The 24730-nt window shown below is 37.8% G+C and overlaps 2 protein-coding genes across 2 annotated transcripts in view; one reads left to right on the top strand and one right to left on the bottom strand.

The window, feature by feature from the left end:
- On the top strand, positions 1–24516 carry LOC134657738 (facilitated trehalose transporter Tret1-like). Its single transcript, XM_063513302.1, has 6 exons — positions 1–178; positions 16911–17113; positions 18593–18779; positions 20573–20955; positions 21810–21921; positions 24224–24516. Exons 2-6 carry the CDS (start codon positions 17027–17029, stop codon positions 24514–24516), a joined length of 1062 nt encoding a protein of 353 aa, XP_063369372.1. The 5' UTR covers positions 1–178; positions 16911–17026.
- The window catches only part of LOC134657439 (ABC transporter G family member 20-like), a 333481-nt gene continuing 318667 nt past the window's right edge, over positions 9917–24730 (bottom strand). Inside the window, exon 18 of the mRNA XM_063512989.1 lies at positions 9917–9929. The gene's annotated coding sequence lies outside the window, so the exon portion shown is untranslated. The remainder of the gene's footprint in view (positions 9930–24730) is intronic.

Here is a 24730-nt window from a genome sequence, read left to right as displayed (position 1 = left end):
AACTATGACTTTTAACTGCCAGTAAACCTGAACTTCCTCGGCTACGGTCTTGGCCTGAACTGGCCGTCTCCCGTGTTGGTGAAGCTAGCTGATCCCACAGCAACCATACTCCCCAGGCCCCTGGATCCCACGGAGGCATCTTGGATAGTTTCTATATACTTCCTTCTAGGAGCTGCAGGTGAGTACGAACAGCAACACTCTGTGGACCTTATGCCTTTTGTAATAAGGTTTAATGTCAGTTAATAGTGGTGGTACGAGCGCAAACAATATAAAAAGGCTATGGCTTAGACATTAAAAGCCCACCGCCTCCGTTGGCTTGGCCGCGTATTAAGAATGGACAGGCGTAGCTCACTCCGCGATTTCGTCGCTTCGCTACAAGTAATACAAGTACATGCGGCCCACACAAATTTTGGTGTCTTTCAAATTTGGTGTGTATTTTTTTGGCAAGTTGTGATCAATGAGCGGACAGATTGAAGATATGTACGAGTTAAAAGTTAATTATTCCCTTTTCTCGGGTTAAAGTAACTAAACTTTCTTGTAAGTTTACTTTTCAATTAAGATACTTAAGTGATCCACTGTATATAAATAAAATAAAACAAAACTAAATTAATAACTAGCTTAAATCTAAAATAGGCCCTTGAGGCATTGTACATACCTACCAAGGATGCTGGCGGCATTTCCTCGCTGTATCACAATATTCGCAATGCTGATACGTTGTGCGAGGAAGCCGCCAGCTCTGTTATTTATTTATTTATTTAAAATTTATTGCACAAAATACAAATAAAATGTACAAATGGCGGACTTAATGCCTAAAGGCATTCTCTACCAGTCAACCATAAATCTTTTCAATTGTTACTATTTCCATGGACTAACCTATAGGACCCGCAATCGCCATTTTGAGTAGCGTGACTTTATATTTAGTTCCCAAAAGTATAGCAGATGTCTCTAGTAGTGTCAAATGTTGCAATAAGTGTGATTCTGTATCAATGCCATGTGACGGGTTGGAATGACAACTATCGTCATGCTCTCGTCTTGCCTCAATGTTGATAATATATTTCGTGAGATGGCGCTTCGACCATACCCCGTACTGAATTCGTTTCATTTGACGCATTTTTTTTGGATGTTTGATATTAAAAAAATATAAATATATTCATTAATATAAAATATAAATATAATAGCATTAGCGATGTCTTACTAATTTTAATAACTCGTAATACATTTTTCTGTCACATAATATTAATGTTACCGACGCGCGGTAACACGATACATTACATTTATAGTACATTATTGCAGAGGCCGGGAAAGAGCAATTCGTGGATGAGTTTCGATTTTGTCGGACGACGCGAAGCTGCTATTCCTGCCGAGAAAGATGCTATTCCTGCCGAGGCATATATAGTGCTTTTCTCCAAACATGCGAGGAAATAAGCTCAAATAATAATTATTTAAGCATCAAGCATCACTCAAATCGAACCTTCACATCAAGAATGTCAAAAACAATTCCCCTCTAATTAATTTTTAAAAGTTAAAGGCACAAACTTATTCGGCCATTCAGTACCATTCAATATTCGTTCATTCAATATAGTTGGTCAAACCAATTTGTCAGTTAGTAAGAACCAGGAAAACTATACCCATCCTATTCTTTTGGGTGCTAGTACTAGAGTAAGACAAAGATAGTATGATTCTCTCTGTCTATGTTTGAAATGAGATAGTCCTTTGACAAACTATAAAAGCTTTAATATTAACACGGATTTAGATCCTTAAAAAATATATAAAAATAATCTTTGATTTTATTAAGCAGTATTCGCACGATCAGACACGAGCACAACGGTCTTGTAAGAACGAGACATGAAAGGCTTACTATCTCACTCTATCCTATAGCTTGAAATGATAGCTGATCGGGTCGTGTAGACGCGGCTCGCGGCTATAATAATTGGCTGTTTACGTTTTTTATTTTTAAAAAGTAAAAAACACTACAGTAATAAGTTATTACTGTAGTGTTTTTTTACTTCCCGTCCGCTAGAAAAGGACAGCGATAGTTTGATTTTTTTAAATTAGAGTTTGACAATAACGAAGATCTTCCCGTACTATTTTTGCTACAATAAGGTGAACATTTCCGAGCATATTGGAGAAAAGTATTTTTACCTATTTGTAATATATTTGATAAAGTTCTATTTTTTTATTGACATATTTATTTACACTGGGTACCATGACAACCTCAAATATTATACTCAACATATGTAACAAGTGCGAGTTGGACTCGCGCACGGAGGGTTCCGCACCATCAACGCGGCCAAGTGCGAGTCGGACTCGCCCATGAAGGGTTCCGTATTTAGGCGATTTATGACGTATTAAAAAAAAAACTACTTGCTAGATCTCGTTCAAACCAATTTTCGGTGGAAGTTTACATGGTAATGTACATCATATATTTTTTTTAGTTTTATCATTCTCTTATTTTAGAAGTTAGGGGGGGGGGGGGACACATTTTACCACTTTGGAAGTGTCTCTCGCGCAAACTATTCAGTTTAGAAAAAAATGATATTAGGAACCTCAATATCATTTTTGAAGACCTATCCATAGATACCCCATACGTATGGGTTTGATGAAAAAAAAATTTTTGAGTTTCAGTTCGAAGTATGGGGAACCCCAAAAATTAATTGTTTTTTTTCTATTTTTGTGTGAAAATCTTAATGCGGTTCACAGAATACATCTACTTACCAAGTTTCAACAGTATAGTTCTTATAGTTTCGGAGAAAAGTGGCTGTGACATACGGACGGACAGACAGACGGACAGACAGACAGACATGACGAATCTATAAGGGTTCCGTTTTTTGCCATTTGGCTACGGAACCCTAAAAATAGAGCAAAACAAGCAAAAAACGGTCACCCATCCAAGTACTGACCCCGCCCGGCGTTGCTTAACTTCGGTCAAAAATCACGTTTGTTGTATGGGAGCCCCACTTAAATCTTTATTTTATTCTGTTTTTAGTATTTGTTGTTATAGCGGCAACAGAAATACATCATCTGTGAAAATTTCAACTGTCTAGCTATCACGGTTCGTGAGATACAGCCTGGTGACAGACGGACGGACGGACAGCGGAGTCTTAGTAATAGGGTCCCGTTTTTACCCTTTGGGTACGGAACCCTAAAAAGGTAAGTAATGCATAAAGGCGTATCCAGACTAGTCAATTTTTCGCCAGTCTGATAAAATTCTCCGATCGAATCAGGCCGAGCGGACGCAAATACCAATTTGATTCCCCGATCAAATAAGCAGGTGCGGACACAAAAATGCCAATTTTCATAGTAATTATCTATGGAATGCAAATTGGTGATTTAATTTGTGTACCTACGTGTGGATGCTAAATGAGATTGGCCAATTAGTGGGTATCCAGACGGGACTGATCAAATCAGTCGATTTGTTCAGGAAAATATTTGGCCAATCTTATCTTGCCTAGCGTCCACACGTACAGAAATTAAATCACCAATTTGCATTCTACTATGAAATTTGTCATTTTTGTGTCCGCACCTGCTGATGTGATCGGGGAATCAAATTGGTATTTGCGTCCGCACGGCCTGATTCGACACGAGAATTTGATCAGATTGTAAAAAGTACGTACAGATCCTAGCATTCCATAGATACTAGCTTCGAAAATTGGCATTTTTGTGTCCGCACCTCCTGATTTGATCGGGCAATCGAATCAGTGAGCCAAATTGCCGTTTGCGTCCGCACCTCCTGATTCGATTCCCTTCCCTTCCAGATTGGTGAAAAATTGACTAATCTGGATACGCCTTTACGTATTTGACGTATCAAAGATATCTTTGAAAAATCGAATATAGGTATAGATCAGTAAATAGGAACAAAAAAAACTATACTCATCCTTTTCTTTTGGGTGATAGTACTAGTGTAAGACAAAGATAGTATGACTCTCTGTCCTAGCGAGCGCAACTTTGAGATATTCTGTCAGAAAACTTTCAAACGTGAAGTAAGTAAACATCGTAATAATTTCAATGAAATCTAATGATATTACAGTATAATTATTCGACATATTTGGACGACGGCTGTATTGACAATTACATTAGCATTGTGGTTTTCAGTTAAAATGAACGTGCTTCTGACGGGAACAGGGTTTTTCGTGCCATAACCCATGAAATTTGGTCGTTACCGGCACGTACTGGAGGTGCAAGACATCTGGCAAGGCGACAGGAGCTACATAATCAAAGCCCGAGTGGTTCGTCAAGCCTCTGTGACGGCGACAGCGTATAAGACAGCCTTAATTCGTAATATCAATCGTCATGTTACTAGAGTAACATGCGATTGTTTATAACAAAAGTGGCAAATTCAAGCAGCATTGCAGCACTAATTTACTACATCAATCATGAAGAGAGTTCCACCTAAACCAGCCAGGAACAAAAATGGGGCAAGCCAAGTGTTCGACAATTTACGAACGAAAAGTATTCCAAAGGGAGATACTTCCACGAAATGTATCCTACATCAAAGAAACACAAGTGTGAACCTTTTCAGTTCGATGTCACAGATTTAAAGGAAGATTGTGCCTTGAAACGTGTACTGGAAGTTGCTGAAATAAATTGTACAGAAGATATTGAAATTTCCGTTAGCAAGGTTGTCGGAAAATTTAGTAGAACAGACTGATATTAATATTCAAAAAGAAGAATGTGTTACATGTCTTGAAAACTTTAGTATTTTTAGAAAAGAGTTTGATGTGTACAAAAGTGAAGCTAGACTAAAAAGTCATAGAAAAATTTTTTTTAGTCATAGAAAAAACATTAGAAAAACTTTTATGAAGCAAATGTTGCGTTGGCAGATAAAGACATTTTTAAATTCTGTAGTGACACAATAGAACAATCAATGTCTGAAGAGTGGTACTCGGCGAGGAGACTAAGAATTTCTTGTGTCGGAGTGATTGTTAGCAAAGATCAGCCTTGGTTGTGCACTAGTGTAGATGGTGTTGTTATATGCGATGAATGTGTCAGTGTTAGTAGAAGTTAAATGTCCTGTATGTTGTAAAAACCACCTATTGCAGATTTTGATAAACAAAAATGTAATGTCATAATGTGCAATATTCGCAGTTTGTGAATGATCAACCAGAATTAAAAAGAAGCAAACCATATTAACTTATACCCAAATCCAAGTGCAAATGTATGTCACTGGTATGACTATGTATGATCTCTTTATATATTCACCAAAAGGTAGTTGTATAGTAAGAGTAGACAGAGACAAAGACTTTATTAAAGCAGCAATTTTAATAAGTGAATAATTTTACTTCGCTCATTATCTACGGCTCTTGTATTCTACAAGAACAAACCAAACTTTGAGTGAGAAAAACCAGCCAAAGCGTAGTTTTACAGAAAAAATATAATCAATACAATGTTAGGTAATTAACTTTTCAAATAGTAGTATGTAGTAGTAGTATTAAGTAAAATAATATGTTTAAATGTTGTTAACTCAAAATGTTTATTACTGTTTTTTTTATATGTATAGTAAAGCTGAATATTGCAGTATCACGCTTTGTGAAAATTTGCAATACGCATACCTAGCTGGAAGGCCTGTAAGTAAGGAACTCAACATTTTTATATCTTAGAATCCTAGCATACCTAATTATTAACCTGACCTTATTTGATTGTTTTTGTTTTGTTTTAATAATCTTTAGCTTTAGACTATGTTTGATTCTGATGTATGTATTGTCCCTACCACATAAGCGTTTTGGCATCCTTAGCTGTAAGTTTATGCATGTGACTGAAATAAAGGAATATGACTAATGGTATGTACAGTAGAGTTCATAAATATGTATGCATTTCTTAACCTTAATCCATTGTACTTGACTTGACTGTACATTAGACTTATAAAAATGTTGATCAGTCCAGTGCTTGGACATATTAAACCCTAACCTGACTGACACATTTTCATAGGTCCACGGGCCCATGTTATAAATATGTGGTGGTCAATGCCTGTGGTTCCTTATGCTCCATGTGCATAAGGGTCCTTCAGGCATGAAAAGTCACATAATATTTACAGGTTTTATGTGTGAAATAAAAACAAATTTAAATAAAAATGCAATGTTTTAATAGCTTTTTAAATAATGTAAATATTGTAAAAATAACTGTTGTTTTATTTGTTTGAAAATATAGGTGGTTGCAGGTTTACTAGTACCCAACAATTAACCTTTTAACCGTCAGCAATTTTTGATCGAGCGTGCTCGTGTCACCACCGACAGTAATTGTACCACGCAGAGTAAGGTTGGCATAGTTACGGGAGTTATAAATGTGCTGTAAAAACCAAATCAGATCTTTATCTTATTCATCAGACTGTGGCGAGATGAGCTGGATATGTAATGTCTTATATATCAGACTCTGGCGGTTAAAGGGTTAAACATGTAATATATCATCAATATGATAAAATAACATACTAGAACAAATTAAATTATTTTTAGAAAATATTTTAATTTGTTATTATTTTGAGTAGTCACACTACTATATAAATTATAAACTGAAATAAATGTCATATACTCAGAAAAAGTGACCCTAGCCTCTAGTGCCCTAGGCTGGAATCGAACCAGCGTCCTCTGCTATCGCGGCAGGTGCCTGTTACCTCTCGATCTCGGTCGGTGGTCTCTGTTTTTTTCTGAGTATATGACATTTATTTCAGTTTATGATAAAATACATTTACAGGAATTTTATGTAGTATCTGATAAATTATTAAGTGCTGCATTATTCTTTCGACATGAATTCTGACTCGAGCTATTTTATAAGTTGCATCGGTCACTTCCCTTGTAAATTCACCTTTATTCTGGAGAAAAGGTGGCATAATAATAGTCTATAGGTAAATTAAACAAAAGTCGTCTCCTTCACGATTTTCGTCGACATCTCTTCTAAATACCTAAAACTGGTATGGATGTGTTCCTCGTGGTCTGTAGAATACGAATTGACCGGTTTTAGTTTATGGAGGGGGGGACGTGTCGAAAAAAAGGGGGGATAGTGGGCGGCCGACCAGCATTGATATGTTCACATCTTGAGTCCTAGGGAGCGTTCAAGTATTACGTAACGAATTTGGGGGTGGGGGGGTTCTTGTAAAACGTTACGATGCGTTACAAAGGCGGGAGGGGGGGTTTAAACTACGCGTTACGTAACATTGTTTTTTAACCCTTCAGAACTTTTCGCCACTTTACGGTACTTTACGCAACATAATTGTGGCCTTTAGGGGGGTTACAGAAAAACGTTACGGCGCGTTACATGGGGGGGGAGGGGGGGTCAAAAATGTCCAAAAATTGCGTTACGTAATACTTGAACGCTCTCCTATGGGACCGATCGGTTCGTGTGAGATGTCGTTTGAAAGAGTATTAAACGTGGTATTATTGTTTCATAATAACCGTAGTCATAACTGTAGTCGTTTACAAAATATTGTAAAATATATGATTTTTTACTCTCAATAAATTATAACTTTACCGCAATTTTTTTTACATGTTTCGGTGGCTGCCATTCCTCAACCCACCAACGGAGCGGCAGCTGACGTCCACGAGGATTCATCATACGTAGCCGTTAATTGGTCATGGAAACCTGTTCGTGGCTCGCGGTCTATAAGTTTTAATGGTGTATGATATTATATAACCAAGTCATAACGTAGCGGCAGCTGACGTCCACGAGGGCTCATCATATATGGCCGTTAACCAGTATACGAGTTTTCACCCGGGAGGCGATGACTGACGAAATTTGCGCCTGGCTCGGGGTCTATTATGTTTTTGGTAAGCTAATGAAATGTCTCGTATATTTTGTAATAAAATAATTGCGGTATAGTTGTAATTTATTGAGTTAGACGCATAGTTAATCATTTCATTACTTATGCCATCCATGCACGGTAAAAACTCAAATATTTTAAAATATTTTTTCTACTCCAGCACTTAAATGTGTCAATTAAATGACTGACAGTGATATCTAAAGCAATGTCATTTGAATGCTTTGTCTATAGGCTACAACTGCTTTATTTTTTTTAAAGATACAAGTTCCGATCATCTTGATTGAAAGAGGTATGTTTTCATTTACAATAATAACTCTTGCTGTGTAGCTGTCATAGAAAAAGTAATGTATGCAACAGCTCATAATTGGTTCTTAAAATTCTCGGGTCTTTTTTTACAAAACTCGACTACGTCTCGTTTTGTAACTTCGACCCTTGAATTTTAAGAACCCTTATTATATCACTGTTGCATAAACTACTATTGTAATTGACTACAGTTATTATGAAACAATAATAGCACATTTAATACTCTTTCAAACGACACCTCACACGAACCGATCGGTCGCATAGGACTCAAGATGTGAACAAATGTGCTATTATCTATGAAAAGGGACTTTATTGCCGATGGCGCTTACGACACTGACATCGATAAGCAAAAAACGTAGTAGTTTAAAATTGGGGATTCTGGCACATGTTTATTTTTATTTTTATTTTTTATTTTTATTTTTCAGGAGTACCAACAGCTACAAAAACATTATACAGATTTAGGTAACAATACAAAGCCAATTACAGGTACTCACAGATAGAAATGGAATAAACAATATATCAAACTTTGCGCGCAATTTCACACAATGCTATCACGTATTATACATTTCAAAAAAAGAAAAAAACAATATTTTCCAAAAGAACAATAATAATTGTATGCAACTCAGAACTTATCATTATCAAGGATATAGAACTGTTAACAATACTGACAGTAAAAATACAGGGCACGTAAATACTTAAGCACTCGGACAAATCGCAAACTTATTACTTATGAAAACAAAACAATCGGGATCAAAGTGGATTAAAAAATAGATTCGCTAATTTTCGCTTCACCGAAGGAATGGAACAATTAAATACATCAATGTCCAAATTTCTGGATAGAATATTTAAATTTCGACTAGCACGACACAAAAAACTATTTTGTCTGTAATTGGATGAAGTGCGTTTGAGCGAAATGGGGGGAGCGTAACGTTTAGATCGGGCGGGCGTATTAAATGAAAGTTTAAATAGCAGTTCAGGGCAATCAATACACCCACTGGTGATGCTTAGGATATAGGCAATGTCGGCAATCTCTCGCCGTTTATTTAGTGGAATAAGATGGTGCTTCCTGCATATGTTTAGGTAATTAGAGGAGGCATAGGGCTGCTTCAGCTTAAAGCTTAGGTGTTTCAGGAATTTTTTCTGGATTCTTTCAATCCTATCAATATAAGTGGCATAACATGGATTCCAAATTTGAGACGCGTATTCAAGTCTACTCCTGACTAATGAGCAGTACAGAATTTTAAGCGTCTTTGCTTGAGTAAAATAAACAGAGTTACGAAGAATAAACCCTAAGGTTTTCAAGGCATTTCTTATAATGCTATCGATATGTATATCAAACAGAAGTTTAGTATCATGTATAACACCCAAATCCCTAGTAGAATTAATTTTATTCAAGAGTTGGCCCTTAATCATATAAGTGGTAGAAATCAGTTTACGTTGACGTGAGAACGTGATTGAATAACATTTAGATGGATTCAGATCTAACTTGTTTACTTGACAATATTCATCCAGCCGCGTGAGATCAGATTGGATCAGACGAGAGTCTTCAACAGACTTTAATCTTCGGAAGATTTTCATATCGTCGGCAAAACATAGTAAGTCAGAGTGAACGATACATTTGTCTATGTCGTTTACAAATATGTTAAATAACAATGGTCCCAGTAAAGATCCCTGCGGGACACCACTTGGCACTGTTACCCAGCCAGATATGTAGTTGTTCACGACAACAGCCTGAGATCTATTGTCTATATAGGATTTAAACCACCTGAGCAGGTCCCCACTGATACCCATGCTACTCAACTTCGATAATAATATTGCGTGATCGATTCTATCAAATGCCTTACTATAATCCGTATAAATTACGTCTACCTGGTACCCGCTATCCATCGCCTGAGTCACATAATCATTTAACATAATAAGATTGGATACTGTGGATCGGCGTTGAAGGAAGCCATGCTGGTTTGGGCTAAATGAGTTCTTAAAAGCATTGTAAACTTGATTAAAAACTAATTTTTCCATAACTTTGGACAAAATACATAATTTTGAAATAGGCCGATAATTTATTATTTCTGTTTTAGGTCCCTTTTTGTGGACTGGAGTAATATAGGCGCGTTTCCATAGTGATGGTACAGTGCATTCCGAAAAGGAATGTTTAGTTGTTTTGATTCCCAATTTAGCAATTAAGTTTCTTTGAATACTGGAACATTCAATGTTGCTGTCTATCCAATGCGGAGGTAAATTTATGTTATGTGACGCTGATGAACTGATGAAGTCATGTTGTGTTAGAAAACTTAAATTGGATTTAAAGGTCCCTTTGTAGTTTTTTATAATTAACTCTTAAACGGTGGCCTGTAGCAAAAATGTTCTGATACATAAGTAATCTTCATAAAATTTTCTACATTAAATATTCTATACGCTTTTTCGCTAGGATCAATATTTAAAAAAATATTTAAGGGAGAAAGTTAATTATAATCAATTGTTAATATTTTTTGTAAATAACTCGTAAACGGTGGCCTGTAGCGAAAAATGTTCTGATACATAAGTAATCTACATAAAATTTTCTACATTAAATATTCTGTACACTTTTTCGCTGGGATCAATATTTAAAAAAATATAAAAGGGAGAAAGTTAATTATAATCAATTGTTAATATTTTTTGTTAATAACTCGTAAACGGTGGCCTGTAGTAAAAAATGTTTTGAAACATAAGTAATCTACATCCAATTTTCTACATTAAATATTCTATAAAAAATTCGGTAGGTTCAATATTTAAAAAAATATTTAAGGGAGAAAGTTAATGGGGAAGTTAGTGCACTGAGTTGTCCCTTTTGTCCCAGGCGATGCCGCTTGACACAATTGTTCCTTGGATCATACTTAATTGATCTGAAGTCTTAACCTGGATATTAACTTTTGGCTTCCCCCCAAAAAGGGAGAGGAGAAAAGTGGTTCCGGCTGTACACTGCGCTCTGTTTGATATAAAACCGCAATCCGATGATTGATTGACATAATTGTTCTCCCAGAAGCAGGTTCGTGGGGTATTTGTCTTTGGTACGGTCGTATAGAGGGCGGCTGGGTCACCTCCATAAAATTCCGACTTTTGGTCTACCGCTTCCGGTCAGAAAAATGTTTGACGGCCCGGCCAAACGGTCGGATTTAGGTGGGAGGTGCTCGACCAAATGTCATATTTTACCCTGGCAGATTTTGACGCCGCCATTTTTTTTTTCAAAATGGCCGACTTTATTTTTTTATTTTTTCAAGTTTGTCCTAGCGCGCCGAAATTTTGGTCACGAAAAGTCGGGGTCCCCTAGATTCCTATGAAAAATTTTTTTTTGTAAAATGTTTATTTGCGGAAAAACTGGGCACTTTTATTTTGTATGGTAACTTTTAAACGATGGATTATCATCCATCGGTCACCTATCGGTGGGGGGTGCTCGACCAAATGACATAGAGGGCCTCGAGGGAAATAAAACTGCATTGAAAAAAAATCAAACTGGCCGACTTTTTTTTTTTTTAATTTCAAGTTGCTCCGAGCGCACCGAGATTTGGCATGGCAGGAGGCCTACGGCCTTCGGCCCGCCGTTTCGCTTGTCTAAGCCACTTTTACTATTGGGTCGTGTTTAAGCTCCAACTTCCCCCTCTCGTGTAACGCTTCGGGTCTTCGGCCCTACGCGGAGCTCGGCCTTCGGCCTTCGCGAACCTCGACGCTTCGCCAACGCTCGCTTATCAAGACAGTTGACTTGGTAGAACGCTTGGAAGCGCTGCATTCACGCAGCTCGGTTTTCGGCCTCGCTTTAAATTACTGGGGGTTGTACGCTTGGGAGTCGGTGTGAAGGCTCCGGGCCTTTGGCCCTCCGCCGGGGTCGGCCTTCGGCCTCCCAGCCTGAAGCTCGCCCTTCGGGCTCGCTTAACACAGTTTTTGTATAGGATTTTGCTTGGTTCGTCATTCCCGCAGCTTGGCCTTCGGCCTCGCCTAAAATTACTGGGGGTAGGCCACGCTTGGACACTCGGGGTGAAGCTCCAGGCCTAACGGCCCTCCGCGGGGTCGGCCTTCGGCCTCCCAGCCTGAAGCTCGCCCTACGGGCTCGCTTAACCTACTTGGAAATTTGACTTTTGCCCGTGTCCGCCGCCATGTTGGACTTTTCCAAATAAATTTTTCACATAGTATTCTTGGGCCCCCAGGCTTGTCGCATCCAAATCTCAGCGCGCTCGGACTAACTTAAAAAAAAAAGGCCATTTTGAAAAATTTTAAATGCAGTTCCATTTTTCTCGAGGCCCTCTATGACATTTGGTCGAGCACCCCCCACCCATCTCGCACCGTTTAAAAGCTGCCATACAAAATAAAAATTACCATTTTTTCCGTCATCTTGGGTTTTATAAAAAAAAAAATTTTTATAGGAATCTAGAGGCCTCTATCTCCTGCCATGCCAAATCTCGGAGCGCTCGGACCAACTTGAAAAAATTTAAAAAAAGTCGGCCATTTTGAATTTTTTTCAATGCAGTTTTATTTCCCTCGAGGCCCTCTATGACATTTGGTCGAGCACCCCCCACCTATCACGCACCGTTTAAAAGTTACCATACAAAATAAAAGTGCCCAGTTTTTCCGCAATTAAAACATTTTACAAATAATCTAGGGGACCCCAAGTTTCCGTGACCAAAATTTCAGCGCGCTAGGACAAACTTGAAAAAATAAAAAATAAAAGTCTGCCATTTTGACAAAAAAATGGCGGCGTCAAAAACTGCCAGGGTACCTCTATGACATTTGGTCGAGCACCCCCCCCACCTAGGTCCGACCGTTTGGCCGGGCCGTCAAACATTTTTCTGACCGGAAGCGGTAGACCAAAAGTCGGAATTTTCTGGAGGTCACCCAGCCGCTCTCTATACGACCGTACCAAAGACAAATACCCCACGAACCTCCTGGGAGAACAATTATGTCAATCAATCATCGGATTGCGGCTTTATATCAAACAGAGCGCAGTGTACAGCCGGAACCACTTTTCTCCTCTCCCTTTTTGGGGGTAAGCCAAAAGTTAATATCCAGGTTAAGGCTTCACATCAATTAAGTATGATCAAAGGAACAATTGTGTCAAGCGGCATCGCCTGGGACAAAAGGGACAACTCAGTGCACTAACTTCCCCATTAACTTTCTCCCTTAAATATTTTTTTTAAACATTGAACCTACCGATTTTTTTTATAGAATATTTAATGTAGAAAATTGGATGTAGATTACTTATGTTTCGGAACATTTTTTGCTACAGGCCACCGTTTACGAGTTATTAACAAAAAATATTAACAATTGATTATAATTAACTTTCTCACTTAAATATTTTTTTAAATACTGATCCCACCGAAAAAGTGTACAGAATATTTAATGTAGAAAATTTTATGTAGATTACTTATGTATCAGAACAGTTTTTGCTACAGGCCACCGTTTACGAGTTATTTACAAAAAATATTAACAATTGATTATAATTAACTTTCTCCCTTAAATATTTTTTTCAATATTGATCCCAGCGAAAAAGTGTACAGAATATTTAATGTAGAAAATTTTATGTAGATTACTTATGTATCAGAACATTTTTTGCTACAGGCCATCGTTTACGAGTTATTTACAAAAAATATTAACAATTGATTATAATTAACTTTCTCCCATAAATATTTTTTTAAATATTGATCCCAGCGAAAAAGTGTACAGAATATTTAATGTAGAAAATTTTATGTAGATTACTTATGTATCAGAACATGTTTTGCTACAGGCCACCGTTTACGAGTTATTTACAAAATTATTAACAATTGATTATAATTGACTTTCTCCCATAAATATTTTTTTAAATATTGAACCTACCGAATTTTTTTATAGAATATTTAATGTAGAAAATTGGATGTAGATTACTTATGTTTCAAACCATTTTTTGCTACAGGCCACCGTTTACGAGTTATTAACAAAAAATTGATTGATTAATTGTTTGATTATAATTAAGTTTCTCCCTTTTATATTTTTTTAAATATTGATCCCAGCGAAAAAGTGTACAGAATATTTAATGTAGAAAATTTTATGTAGATTACTTATGTATCAGAACATTTTTTGCTACAGGCCACCGTTTACAAAAAATATTAACAATTGATTATAATTAACTTTTTCCCTTAAATATTTTTTTAAATATTGATCCTAGCGAAAAAGCGTATAGAATATTTAATGTAGAAAATTTTATGAAGATTACTTATGTATCAGATCATTTTTGCTACAGGTCACCGTTTAAGCGTGCAACTTCATGTGATGTTGAATAAAACTTTTCTATGTCTATGTCTAAGAGTTATTTATAAAAAACTACAAAGGGACCTTTAAATCCGATTTAAGTTTTCTAACACAACATGACTGATCAGTCCATCAGCGTCACATAACATAAATTGACCTCCGCATTGGATAGACAGCAACATTGAATGTTCCAGTATTCAAAGAAACTTAATTGCTAAATTGGGAATCAAAACAACTAAACATGTGCCAGAATCCCCAATTTTAAACTACTACGTTTTTTGCTTATCGATGTCAGTGTCGTAAGCGCCATCGGCAATAAGCTCCCTTTTCATAGATAATAGCACAAATATCAATGATGGTCGGCCGACATCTTTGCCCCCCCCCTTTTTTCGACCCGTCCCCCCCTCCATAAACCAAAACCGGTCAATTCGTATTCTAGAGATCACGAGGAACACATCCATACCAGTTTTAGGTATTTAGAAGAGATGTCGACGACTTTTCTCAAAACAGGCCGGTTTCCTCCAGTCTAAAAAAACAATTTCTTTTCCACTTTCATCAATTACATTCTTTATTGCCGGAAATCCCTTATCAGCCAAGACAATATCCCAATTTTTTAAGTAGTCTACTAATCCTGACTCGTTATTTGGGAGACACTTTTTCTTCCACCACATTCTTTTGACTTGAACGATATGAAGCCTCCCTGGAGTAATACCAATAAGCACTTTTGAGGTAAAACCCTTTTTATAGTGTGAGTAGCAATACACACGATTAGCAAAACTTGATGGTACTTCTATACTTGCTCTGTAGGTACTATAGGCAACTCTGTACTCTAGTGTTACTATACTCCGGACGGAAGCATTCTAGCCAAAAAACCAAATTTGATGTAACAGCTGCTACTTCTTCAACATACGGGCAGAATATTCTTGACACTGTTGTTCTATGAATACCGAACAAAACACTGAGTGCTGAAAATGTGACACCAAGTTTTATTTTCATCAAGAAAAGTAGAAGTCTATCTTTTTCGCTCACCATATAATTTATTTGTGTAGTTTTTAATAAAAAGTTGAAGTTGTTAAGAGTAACACCTGCAAGATCTACAAGCTGCGGCCGATTGCATAACAAATTACAACTTGCTACAACTAATATTACAAGCGGAACTCCTTTTCTAATTTAACTTATTAAATAGGAGTTCCGGTTGTATTATTAGTTGTAGTTTGTTATGCAATCGGCCCCTGTTCGTTGGTTTTAATAAATTAAAATCCAGCAAAATATTTACTGTCAGTTATGGTGGCTAGATCCAGAGAAATACTTTTAGCAGTATTACAGACTTCGAGTTTTGTTATTTTAAAATGCTTAATAATCTTCGTACACTGGTACTGATATCTACATATTTCTGTTTGAACTTCGGCATCACGTTTTTTTACCATAAAATATGTACCTGTTGCACGTAAACGTCTTTCCTGGATTTTGTACACCTGTATACAGGTCCACTTGACATTCACTATCAATATTTTGAAGTCACACTAACACTATTTTCCAGCAATTCAAAGTCACTTGTATTAGTTGTATTAATAGCACTAACAGCTTCTATTTTTTTCGCGTTTCTTCGTTCCATATAACGTTGGAACCTCGATATTGCCGCATTTTCGTCAATCCGTCTTGATTTGTCTCGATTCTTGGAACAGCTGGGACTGGCTTGTTCATCACTTTCATCAGCCTTTCTACCAACAATAAAGTAAGCACTGCAAATTCTGTCGTCCGGTTTTGAGTGCCATCGGGACTATAACAAAATAATTCACCGTTAAAACTTGATACGTTTACAACATAAATCAAATTTTTGCGTATTTAAGGAAGGTATGATTTTAGAGGTTAGGTTAGGTGACTTACTTTTTTTCTCCTTACGGCAATTATCCATTTATTGCGCTGTTCTTGTTTCCACACTACTTTTGGAAATCTATAAAATTTGCAGTCACTATTTCTGCTAGTGTTTACACAATTAACGACAACACATCTTGCTGTGAAGACCATTTTTATCTAAAACATATACATTTGATTGCTATCTGTGACAAAAAACGAAAGTCAGCCCTAATTATAATAATAACAACTAACTCACACAATGACACGTGTACAGATGCGCTGTTCACACATAGAAACGCAAATGATGCGGTAGTATACTCGGTCAACCAGATCTTGACAGTAGAAAAAGGCGGCAAATTTGAAAAATGTAGTCCCATAGAAAATTTGAATTTCGCGCCTTTTTTTACTGACAAGATTTGGTTGACCAGCTACCTAATATTAAAATTATTGCGCCATCTATCCATTCGTTTAAGAAAAACTAAGAACTACACCTAACAACTACAACGTCTACAACTCTTCTAGTGGCAGCGCCCTCTTGCGGAATGGGCTACACAACCTACAGCCCGCTGAATGACCGACGCCATCTAAGTCTAATACAAAAAAAATGTTTTCTTCCGGGGTACGCTACTCAAAATGGCGATTGCGAGTCCTAATAGGTTAGTCCATGCTATTTCTAATAAACATCATTTCATTCATCATTTTCATTTTTAATAAACTGATTGATTGATTGATTAATATTGTATCATTTCAGGCTATCTAGTGGCGTTTACTTTGGTAGATGTCATAGGGCGTAAGAAGTGCGTGCTCCTATCCAGCGTCATCAAGCTGGTGTCAGCTCTCCTGTTCCTGTTCGGGAACGATGTGTGGATGCTGATGCTGGGCAGGGCCGTAATTGGCACGGCGGATGGCATCGTACTCTGTGTTATACCGGTGTACGCTTCAGAAGTTGCCAGTGTAAGTGTATATATTTACTAGCGACCCGCCCCGGCTTTGCACGGGTTAACAAACTAATATATATAAACCTTCCTCTTGAATCACTATATCTATTAAGAAAACCGCATCAAAATCCGTTGCGTAGTTTTAAAGATCTAAGCATACATAGGGACATACAGACAGTGGGAAGCGACTTTGTTTTATACTAATATGTAGTGAAGAGTGTGTTTGTAATACCTGTGATGTACGTACAAATAGCAATATATATTATAAATGTACCTAAGTGAAACCTCCCGACTATAGTCCAAAGCTCCCAAACTATGTTCGATAATTAACTGTATTTTTTTCAATATAATATTTAAAACTTTCGCGTTTTGAACACATATTAACTCACATCAGTCAGTCACGTCACGTCAGTTAGCCGCGACCATGACCAGTGAAATCTGTGTCGAAACGTCGGTAAATAAAGGTATGTGAATAAATTTCGCGTTAGACCCGTCTATAAATGTGAGTTAATATGTATTTTTTTCGTTCAGGCGTGTCTTTAACTGTATTTTTTGTAAAGGTACCGTAAAATGTGGTGAGTAGGGTCAAAACTGAAATTCAAACCCCGATAACATTTTATTTTTACATATGAAAACTGAATGGTGTATATAATAAGTGCTCCGGACGTTTGTATTTTAGTTTTTTTATTTTATTTTGGGTAATAGTTCCATTTCATAACTTTGACGATAAAGAGGAAAACCCACCTCACCCCGTAGTGCCTCGTATTTGGGATGAGAGGGGTTTTCATACAAAGGTAATTTTGGAAGATTGTTGGATCGATTTTTTTTTATTATGCGTATTACTATAGCTCCATTTTAAATTGGAATACATTATTTTTGTAGCAGTAGCCTTAAAATCCCTTCTCACCCCCCTCTCAAACTTTCTCTCCCCATTCATAACCCACCTCTCCCCGCGAAACCTACTTACCCCGTTTTACGGTATGTTTATAAATTAAAGAAAAAAAAAACTCGGAGTAAACCAACAAGAGCATTGGTATTGATATTTGATTTACTTTTGAACTTGTGGACCATATAAAAATCAAGACAGAGATATAACTGAAGGGGAAAAAGAGACAAATCGAAAAAAAGCATACTGAAATAAAATATACTTAGTGAGAGAAATATATAAATACCGCGAGAAAAAAAATGTATGATCTTAGCAAATTAAGTGTCACCTTCCGTCGCGTCGAAAAAAAACTTTTATTCAGAATATTGTCTTTGGTTACCGCGATAGTTAGAGTCTTTGCGGAAAGACAAGAGTCGTAGAATGTATTGGAGCCCATACATTTCACGACTCTTCTCTTTTCGCACAGACTACTCATGAAATAAAAGTATTAAAACAGATTATATCGTGATTATCGCGTATATTGAATTTATACTACATCCCGACGTTTCGAACCCTTTACGGCGTTCGTGGTCAACGGGTTTTATTTTATTCAGAAGGTTTTTTTTTCAGAAAGAAGTCCGCGGCGCCCTCGGCACGTTGCTGCAGATCTTCTCCTCTATAGGCGCAGTTGTCATGCTGAGCGTCGGTCCGTTCGTCTCCTACTTTGAACTGAATCTCATGCTGACGCTGCTCGTGTTGGCGACCAGCATTCCTACACTGTTCTTACCCGATAGCCCTAATTTCTTGTTTTCTAAAGGTACTTTTTATTCTATAGTCGGTTTTTTTAAACTATAAAATGAACACAATATTATCATATAATTCGTATCAAAATATGCCTAATGGGTGAATTTCAACAGGTCCAAAATTTACCTAATTTTGGTGGGATTTTTTATTTTTGTAGTTTTAGTCTAAATTATGTATCGATAATACGTAACTAGTCACAATCGATATTGTGTAGTAATGGCCTTTCATTATACATAGTAGTTTTAGAGATATTATAATTTTAATAATTTGGTTGCCACCAAAATTAGATTTACTGGCCACCATCCCTATGATAGTCTGTATCTTTAGGTATTTCAATAAAAGTAAACGAAATCTACCCTCAAATGGCTCCTTAAGCCAGTTGAGGGTAGATGAAAACCTTATACGATCAAATAATGTAGGTTAAAGTCAGTGCAATTAGAAAAAGTGAAATTTTGTTTTATTGTAAAGTATTTATTTTTTACTGGTAATCAATGCACTTAGTCATTAATGCTGTGAATACAAAATATAAATATATGACAGCAAATACAAAATTACTTAGTTATGGCTCATAAGTATCAATTTTGGTGGCATTAAGCAATTTTGGTGTTTTTCAAATTACCACCAAAACCACCAAAATTGATGCACCAAAATTAGAACCATTGCATAAAAGTATATTTAAAAGTAAATCGTATCACGCACTTCAGTTTCAAGTTTATATTTTTAAAAAGAAACTAAGTATAAACATGCTTTAAATACAGTTCACACAAAAACAACTACTTTTCGGTCATTAGTTAAATACAACCAAATATGCATTAAAAAGTATTTTAATACACCAAAATTATTTACGCGTTTGCTGGACAGATCTAGCGTCATACGACTCATCATCATCGCTCAGTGCCGGAGCAGAACTGAATTAACAGGTTACTACACGTTTGTAGCCTTGTTGCTTTTCGTTCGACCATAAAAGTCATTTTCAATATTTACCACCAAAATTTACTATTTTACCAGGACAACTATTAATGCTTAGTTTAGAGTATCAATTCATGTACTAATCTTCACTTTTATTTTCTTATAATATACGTAGACTAATATAACGAGTAAAAGTTTTTAAAATTTTAGTTAAATCAATGGATGTTATGGTTCTACTATCATTCAAGAAAAATGGATTCGGGACCCTACACCAAAATTATAATTGCGGCGAAAAATTTTTTTTTCATAAATAACAATAACTTTTATAACATTTTACGATTTGGCTTAAGATAATAATTTGTGTAAGGTTTTCAGAAATAAAATACCATTGTGAAACAATTAGTCCACACTGTCAATATCAGCTCCGCCGCAAAAAAAAATCTAATGCAATGAGTGGCGGATATTATTAACCGTAAAAATCATTTGTCTATTCCGTGACCAATCTCTTCCATCTATTCTAATAAACAATTGTAATTATTTTGTCATTGTTCTCTTAGAATACTAAGTCTTCTTTCAAAGTGGCATTTACATAGTACAACAAAAGTACCAAATAAATAGTGTTATTATTTCCTTGCTAAAAGTCAATTATTTTTTAAAACTTGATCGTCAACATTTTTGCACTTAAATCTTTTGCATTTTACATTACGACACCATGTGCTTATAGCACATTACGCAACTACGTCGAAAAAATGGCCATATGTACCTACTGTAAAACGTTGTATACACGTGCGAATAGGTAATTGACAACTCTCAACTCCCTTCGTTTGTGTTTTAATTTATCGCCACTCGTTACGAATTTCCTATTTTTCGCAATTGTATCGTAATGTATTATTACAGTTGGACAAGAAGATTCCAGAAATGTCCTCATTTCCCTACGAGGCTCTGAACATCGAGCTGACGAAGAAATAAAAGAATATGCCGCGAACAAAACGGACGAGAAAGTCAGCCTACGGATAATTTTCCGCAACAAACTGTTCCAGAAAAGTCTTGCGATATCTACATTTGTTCTTATCATGGTCTTATTAATTGGATATAATTCTGTGACATCGTATCTTCAAACTATTTTGGATGTGACGCAGACGAACGTCAGGTCAGAAGTGGCGTCAGGGGTTATTGGGGCTATCAGTGTTGTAGCCAGTTTTTCGACTCTGATGACAACTGATAGGTTTGGAAGGAAGCCCATTTTAGTATCAACTCTCTTTGGAGTGGCTGCTGGTATGGTAAGTTCTTACAGTAAGGACAATTAAAATGGTTTAGGCCTGCTACAAAAAAAAAATTAATACTTCATTTTTTTACCTTTACAACATTTTAAACAATCTTGACGTGTCTTTTTATTGATAAAAACACTTTAAAACTTTTATTGTGATTATTAAAAAAATACCCTAAATTTTCATGGTTTTTCAAGTTTTTGACAATATAAACCGGCCATTTCAGGTCAGATCAGAAAATTGAATTTAACAAGAGCATTTTGTCACATATTATAAAACCCAACCCAACACATATTATATTGCAAAGAGAAATGTAGTACAATAATTACATGAGCTATTTTTATAATTTTTTTCTACTCCCGTACTTTTATTTGTCATTTAAAGGGTCGTGCACACACCTTTAAACCCCTTCTTATAGTTGTCAAGACGAGTCTTTAGTCTATTCCCCAAAAAAGTATTTGTGCATACACGCAGTATCTTTTTGGCACTTTTACGATACTTCGTGTAATCACCACTTAAAAAATATTGTATGAAATTGTTGCCAACCTAATTTTAATTGTCATCTCTGACAGATGACTGATCCATAGACATGTTTTTTTTATTTCATTCATTCATTTCCCGCCCGTACCCTTCTTCTTTGCTACTTCTTGAATGAAAAATATTTGTTATTTTTACAATTTTATTTCAAAGTAAGTGCTTGGTCGTAGAAAAAGTACCTATTGTATGCAACGTTGTTTAACTGAGTCAAAAAATACTCGTGGCGTCTTTATTAACAATTTTCGGCTTCGCCTCAAATTGTTACTCACGCCACTCGCCTTTTTTGACTTCTCTTAAACAACGGTTGCATAAAATACTATTGTTTTCAGGTCGGCCTTGGAACATTTTTCAAGCTAACAAGGGATGAAGCTGATATTTCTGGCTTCTTAAACTTCCTGCCACTCCTGTCCCTACTTGTGATAGTTTTCTGCTACAGTGCAGGTAATTTTAAAATATTGGGAGTTCATTATTTTATCTAAAAATAAATTATTTATCATCATCATCTAGCCGTTTTCGGTCACAGCGACTGTTATCTACCGCTAGTGCGCTCTCAGGTACAATAGATGCAATATTATACCGTCAATCAGGGTGAATAGTGGCTGGGGTGAATATTCAATTCAATTGAAATAATTTATTTCAGAATAAAATTCCATAAAACATACACAACAAAATTAAAATTAACTAAAGTATAATTTAATAAGTTAGTAACATTAAAAATACTTAAAACTATGTTGGTAATACTTAAAAAGCCGGCCAAGTGCGAGTCGGACTCGCGCACGGAGGGTTCCGCACCATCAACAAAAAATAGAGCAAAACAAGCAAGAAAACGGTCACCCATCCAAGTACTGACCTCGCCCGACGTTGCTTAACTTCGGCCAAAAATCACGTTTGTTGTATGGGAGCCCCACTTAAATCTTTATTTTATTCTGTTTTTAGTATTTGTTGTTATAGCGGCAACAGAAATACATCATCTGTGAAAATTTCAATTGTCTAGCTATCACGGTTCGTGAGATACAGCCTGGTGACAGACGGACGGACGGACGGACAGCGGAGTCTTAGTAATAGGGTCCCGTTTTTACCCTTTGGGTACGGAACCCTAAAAACTATGTTAGTACAAGGGAATAGGGATAAAACTTAAAATGTGATTTACTTGACAATTCCTTAACAAGTACCTACTATTATTTTCAATTAATTATGCAATAGTTGTAAGTATTTTATAAGAAACTGTCAGGTAAATCACATTTAAAGATTTGTCCCTATTCGCCCCAGCCATCCCTATTCACTCCGGTTGACGGTACATGAATGAACTTACACTCAATTTTATTATTCACGGGAGAGTTAGGTTAGGTAAGGATACAGAGAGGATGGTGAGGGCATACCGCTCCGTCTCACACGAGGCAGCGTGCGTGTTGGCGGGGACTCCACCCTGGGACCTGGACGCAGCGGCACTCGCTGATGTTTATTGGCGTGTCTCTGAGGCGCGGGCCACGGGGGTCCAACCACCTCTGGAGGAGGTCAGACGGTGGAGACTTGACTCCCGTCGAGTGCTCCTCCAGAAGTGGAAAGAGCGATTGGAGGCTCCAAGTGCCGGCCACTGGACCGTCAAAGCCATCCGACCCGTTCTGGAGCGATGGATCAGAAGAAAGGGGGGGTTCCTCTCCTTCCACCTTACTCAGGTCCTCTCGGGGCATGGTTGCTTCGGGAGATACCTGTGTAGGAGGGCAGGACGGGAACCAACGATGCAATGTCACGACTGCGGCGATGCCGAAGACACGGCGCTACACACGCTGGCCATTTGCTCAGCCTGGGCGGATCAGAGGGCCGCTCTCGTGGCCGTAGTGGGGAGAGACCTTTCCTTGCCAGCAGTGGTAAAATCCATGCTTGGTGGGGAGAGTAGATGGAAGGCGGTGGCCTCCTTCTGCGAGGACGTGATGGTGCAGAAGGAGGCAGCGGAGCGTGGCAGGGAGGAAGATCCGGCCTCTCAGCCAATGCGCCGCAAGCGCGTGGGGCGGCGGCGGTTGGCATACGACCGCCGGTTACCCCCATAAGGGCACTTGTGGGCGGCAGGCCCGGGGACGTCTGTCGCCTACAGAAAGGTCCCTGCGTGGGCGGGCGCGATGCGTAGCCAACGCGCCCAATGAGGTGAAGGGGTGATTTCCCCAAGGGTCGGGTCCGAGTCCGGACGGCCGCTGGCGAGGTTGCGGAAGAGTACTGCGGCGTTCCTGGGACCTCGCCTTATAGCAGCGAGGCGGCAACAGAGGGGTTTTAGTGGGTAAACCTGGGGTCTCATTAGCCCACAACAGGGAGTCCCACATAACCATCCCGGCCCGTCCCCGCGCCGGGTGGTATGCGTAAAGCATTTCCCCTAAGGTAAGGATACAGAGGGCCTACCGCGAAGCACGTTCGACGTGTTACCTCTTTGTCGCACTTGCGAATTCTTTCGTAAGTGAGACAGAAAGGCAATACGTCGAACGTGGTTCGCGGTAGGCCCTCAGTCTATAAAACAATACAGTCATTCGACGAAGCCGTCTAGACAGGGCAATAGTGCGGGATGCGAGGGACGAGGGGTGAACCGCGCTCACCCGAGCTGCGTACATTCGCCATTGTTTCTAGCTCGGTACATATAAAAGTCGTCGGTCCACTCCACTGTATACTTTTTACACTCCACATGGTTATGCCACCATAACCATGTCATAATGATTTCGATATTTTGAATGTTTAAATTCGGTTATGTATGTTCCAGGCACGGGCTCCCTATTCTGGTTACTCATAGCTGAGCTCTTCGATGACCGTTCCAGAGGCATCGGTGTAGCGTCCACACTTCTCCTTGGAACCGCTCCATCTTTCCTCTCCGTCCGATATTTCACGTCGATCATCGACGCCATCGGACCGACGGCCGCGTTCTGGTGCTCGGCAGGGCTGTGCGTCGTACTAGCGTTGTTTGTGGCATTCAAATTGCCAGAGACAAAAGGGAAGAGCTTCACGGAAATACAACATGAGTTGGGGAATAAGGACAAAATTATAACTCGGATTTGATAATTTAAGGAAGTGTTTTTCAAATTTTATGATGTCACGGGCCCCAAAACCACTTTATATGTTTTTACACTTTTTACGAGTATATCTACCTATAACAAATTTCGAACCACTGACCAGTGTTTGGAACGCACCTTTCTATCATTCACTCAGTTACATACCTATGCGTTTTGGAACGCAGCCTATATATAGATTCGGTTTCACAACCTGCCCATTA

Source organism: Cydia amplana, chromosome 20 (assembly GCF_948474715.1).
Source record: "Cydia amplana chromosome 20, ilCydAmpl1.1, whole genome shotgun sequence".
NCBI classification, from domain to species: Eukaryota; Metazoa; Arthropoda; class Insecta; order Lepidoptera; family Tortricidae; genus Cydia; species Cydia amplana.
Note: the sequence above shows the minus strand (reverse complement) of the source record. Positions and strands in the feature narration are given on the sequence as shown.

Coding starts and splice junctions, on each gene's coding strand:
- LOC134657738 (XM_063513302.1), top strand. CDS start 17,027: ATGCTGATGCTGGGCAGGGCCGTAATTGGCACGGCGGATGGCATCGTA. Junction 17,114..18,592: donor ACGCTTCAGAAGTTGCCAGT/GTAAGTGTATAT, acceptor TTTTTTTTTCAG/AAAGAAGTCCGCGGCGCCCT. Junction 18,780..20,572: donor TAATTTCTTGTTTTCTAAAG/GTACTTTTTATT, acceptor GTATTATTACAG/TTGGACAAGAAGATTCCAGA.